Below are 4,215 nucleotides of genomic sequence, written 5' to 3'. Positions count from 1 at the left end.
ATATTGTAGAGTATCATGAGGTGACCCACAGTCTTGATAGATCAAGGGCAAAGATAATCCGATCACTATATAGGGATTTTTCTTGTGGTTATTATAAGTAGGGGTGCAGCTCGGGTCGGGTTGACCCGATGTGCAACCCGACGAGGTTCAACCTGAGCCGACCCAAGGAACCTTTTTAACAATCCGAACACAACTTGAGTTCAACCCGATCCAACCTGAGTTTTTAAGCTTACAAAAAAAATCATAAAAATGTCGGGTTTCCCTCAAATCGGGTTGCATAAACTCTCAACTCGAACCAGACCCGAACTCAACCCAGGTTGGAAAAAAGCAACCCAAACTCGACCCGACCTTTTTTCGGGTTGAACCCAACCTGAGTTGCACCCCTATTCTTACATAATGGATGCATGAGCAAAAATAAGACAGGGGGTGTGATTGTTTGAATTTATCATCACCCTAATCAAAATTGTGTACGTTACCCGAGGTGTAAGCCCTTATAGTCCTGTGTTTTCAAAAGTAGTGTACGGACCACATCATAGGATGATTCAAATTGTCCATAAGATGGAACACAACATAAATAAGTTGTTCTCAAAAAAATCATTTCCATAGGATGATCCCAACCCTCCGATCATTTTATGATGTTGTTCGTACAGTACTTTTTGAAAAATACATGACTGTAAAGGCTTACACCGTATAAAATTTCACGTTACCCAACTGCAATAAAACAGTTAGAAACTCGACCTTTATAAAACAGTTAAAAAACTCCTACTTAAGATAAAGCCCACCGGGTTTGGCTCCAAAGACAGCACATTACTCCTATACACGCTTTAACAACACGCGTCTAACTACAAATAGCACGTGTCCCACGTCCGTTAACTACTCAAACGTGTCTGCACCAGCATTTATACAAGAAAAAGGTTCCAAAAACCTTCTGCATCTCTTATCCTCTTTTAAGTCTCTCTTGTGAGTCTCCCAACTAACCTTAAAACAGTTTTCTCTGTGTTTGAACGATGGACACTCAAATGAAAGAAGGGCACTTCCATAACTACGAAGACTTCCCTCAAGCCATGGGTAAGAAACTAATCTTGTAAATGGTATTCTCATGAAACTTTAGAAATTCTCAGTCTGAAATGGGTTTTTTTCCCTCTTATTTGTTGGGTATATAGTATAATCCTATGTATGTTCAAATATAAGCCCAATAAGGTAATAGACCGGTGTAGTGGGCCTATATGGGCTAGAGTCCATCAACCGGTCAATAACCTTAGTGTATCTCTATATATATAAGGACCGGAGGCATCAAACTAAGTATTCCAAACTACATTCCTATGGTGTAATGCTATCTAACATTATTTTCCCTTCTTTTTTGTTTATGTACTGAAGAGGGAGATGCGAAAAAATCAGTTTTGAAGAAGGTGAAAGATAAGGCCAAGAAGATAAAGAAAATGCTCGGTCACGAACATGGTGACAGTCACAGTCACGAGGAAGACAATGAAGAGGAAGAAAGTGAAGAATCCCCTGAGGTTCACGGAGCACCCAGTACGTAGTATTTTTTCTTTTTTTTTTAAGGTTATTTTAGTCATTTTATAGAACTGAGAAGTGAAACTACGATTTTGTCACTTTACTATGCAGTGTATGAGTCTGCAGCAGTTCCAAACGTTGCGGGTGGACTGGAAATTTCGGGGCAATCTTGGGGCATTTTAGGAAATTCACCACCCTCCGGAGAGGACCCTGGTTCGCCTAAAGACCGACCGGACCCCGCTAATTATCAGACCAAAGTGGCCGACCCTACACTAACTGGTATTATCAATAAGGGTTTGTGCATGTATGGTATTGTCGAAAGAAGTCAAAGAACCATGGCCCATGCCATAGGATGATCTGAACCATCCATTTGATGGGCCACAACGTAAATAGACTGCCGAAAAATTTATTTCCATAGGATGATACTAGCCCTCCGACCTCTATAGATTGGAGAGTTGAGATCATCCTATGGAATGATTTTTGGGCACAAAATGGACGGTTTGGATCATCCTATTGTGGGTCCATATAGTATTTATTGAAATATACTTGAACAAAAGGAAAAATACTGGAATATACGTGCTTAGACGGCATAAAATCTCTGTATTATTTGCCTGTGTCTACTCTAGTTAAATATGGTGCGATGATAAATTCTAAATTCGCACCCCTTATAGCATAATTTGCGCCATTGTAAAAGAGGGTATGTGGCAGACTGTAACGTTTTTTCAACGTTACTGGGGTGCGAATCATTGGGGGGGGGGGGGGGGGGGGGCGTATTTATCATTGCCTTAAATATGACTTAAACTGTGCTGGGTACGTGTACGGGCTGCACAAAAAATTGGCCAAACCAATAAACCGTGCCGGGCTTTTCGGTTAGGTTTGGTTTGGTTTTTCTCGGCGTTGGTTCGGTCATGGATTATAATTTTACCGAACCAATGGGATCGGTTCGGTTCACGGTTTTAGAATTTTAATCCGAAAATTAACCAAACCGAACCAAGAAATGGAGGAAAAGACGAAATGATTTTGTGTCATTATCAATATAAGGTGAGTTAATATTACTTGCAAAGAGAAGATGGGTGATTTAAACAAGGGAGGCGTGTCTATATCAATTCCCTGTATTCAAAAGTAAAGAATACATTCACCCCTTCCCCTTAGGCTACCTCTTGGAAGTGTAAAAAAGAATAGTCATACATACTTAGAGGGGCTCTCCAAGATAAGAAAAGGAGGGGAGGGGGAGTTCGGAGAATATATTATCCCCTTTATATGTCCTTCGATTAGGTTTTGAGAGGGAGGGGTCTCCTCATTTTTGTTTCATATATAAACCTTTTTGTCTATAGATAAACGTCCCCCATGGGTTTGGATTTTCTCCGATGTAATTGGTTCGGTTAAAAAAAAACCTCCCTAGAACGAACCGGATTAACCGTGTGCAGCCGTAAAGTGTACGTATAAGAACTCTTGACGGTTTTCCGCGTCTTGTATGACAGGTGGCAACGAAGCTGGGGTAGGCCCACTTCTCCGCACTTTGGGAGCCATGAAGGTTTCGGACGAACCCCCACCAGATTCGTCTTCCACTAAAACCAACCCCTTTTCTGAAAATCCCCTCCATGTCCCATCCCAACAGCCAAACCAACAGGCAAGCAACTACAGTGAGAATATATCCGCCGGCACGTCAGCAATAACAGCCGTTTCGGCCAAAAACACCGTGACTGAAAATCCGTATCGGGCCGATATGGGAGTATCGGTGAAGGAGTTTGTGGCGGAGAAATTGAGGCCTGGAGATGAAGATCGGGCACTTTCGGAGGTTATTTTGGAAGTGATTCGTAAGAGGAGAGAGGAGAGGCCGGGAAATGTGTCAGATCGGCCGGCGGTGGTAGATTCCGGCAACCAGAGTCCCGGAGGTGGGGTCGTGGGTATGATTAGGGGAGCGGTTTCTTCTCTGTTTGGGAAAGGAGGGGAGTCACGTGCCTCGCCGGGATCTGACCCCTACTCACGTGGTACGTAACCTATTTAGTTCTCTTTTCTAACTTCTCTATTATTCAAGCATCTCCACCGTCCACGTGGCTTATGGTTCGTAAAATGTACTAATCAAATGTGTATTGATCTTAGCGGTTCGATATGTTGGATGTTTTTTTTTGTGATAAATGGGTTTGTTATTTGTGCAGAGGGCGAGGGCGAGGGTGCTGGGAATGGGAATGGGAATGGGAATGGGAATACAGAGGAACGGAGGTGTCAAGAATCCGCCAATTAAGAGAATTTGCTTTGTTGTATGTATGTAATTGTAATGTATGTAAAATATTTATTTTCATAGATTTGGTTGGTTTTAGTGACTTTTGCACAACTATGATTTTGTATAAGTTAGAATTTTTAGTGTCTTTTTACTTCTTAGGCTATTTTCTCCGCACCCAAAAAATGGGGGTAAAAGAATGGTTGCCGAACACGCCCTAAGCTTTCTTTGTTTTGGATTTTGATTGTGGGTCTAAAGCAGATTATTGGACTCAAATTTATGTTTAATTTTGAGGTCATTAGTTAGTTTTGACTGTTGTCATATTTACCAACCATACTGGATGGGGCGGCGCAATGTCTTATCATTTACCTATTCTCGCTATCAGTAGCCCTACGCACTCCATATCTTGTCACATCATCATCCTACCTCCCTAGGCTTGAACATGCATGTTATTCATCTCTAGTGATCAATACAGTGTC

At 41.8% G+C, this 4,215-nt stretch overlaps 1 protein-coding gene across 1 annotated transcript; it reads left to right on the top strand.

Annotated features, from left to right (window-relative positions):
* Window positions 1–924: 924 nt before the first annotated feature.
* Window positions 925–3,835, top strand: LOC143859176 (uncharacterized). Its single transcript, XM_077369865.1, has 5 exons — window positions 925–1,068; window positions 1,378–1,533; window positions 1,627–1,794; window positions 2,997–3,506; window positions 3,675–3,835. The coding sequence occupies exons 1-5, from the start codon at window positions 1,008–1,010 to the stop codon at window positions 3,758–3,760; spliced, it is 981 nt and encodes a 326-aa protein (XP_077225980.1). The 5' UTR covers window positions 925–1,007; the 3' UTR covers window positions 3,761–3,835.
* The last annotated feature ends 380 nt before the right edge of the window (window positions 3,836–4,215 follow it).

Source organism: Tasmannia lanceolata, unplaced genomic scaffold (genome assembly GCF_043159265.1).
Source record: "Tasmannia lanceolata isolate RefF3 unplaced genomic scaffold, GAP_Taslan_0.1 ptg000029l, whole genome shotgun sequence".
NCBI lineage: Eukaryota > Viridiplantae > Streptophyta > Magnoliopsida > Canellales > Winteraceae > Tasmannia > Tasmannia lanceolata.
This window is presented reverse-complemented; position numbering and strand designations above follow the sequence as displayed.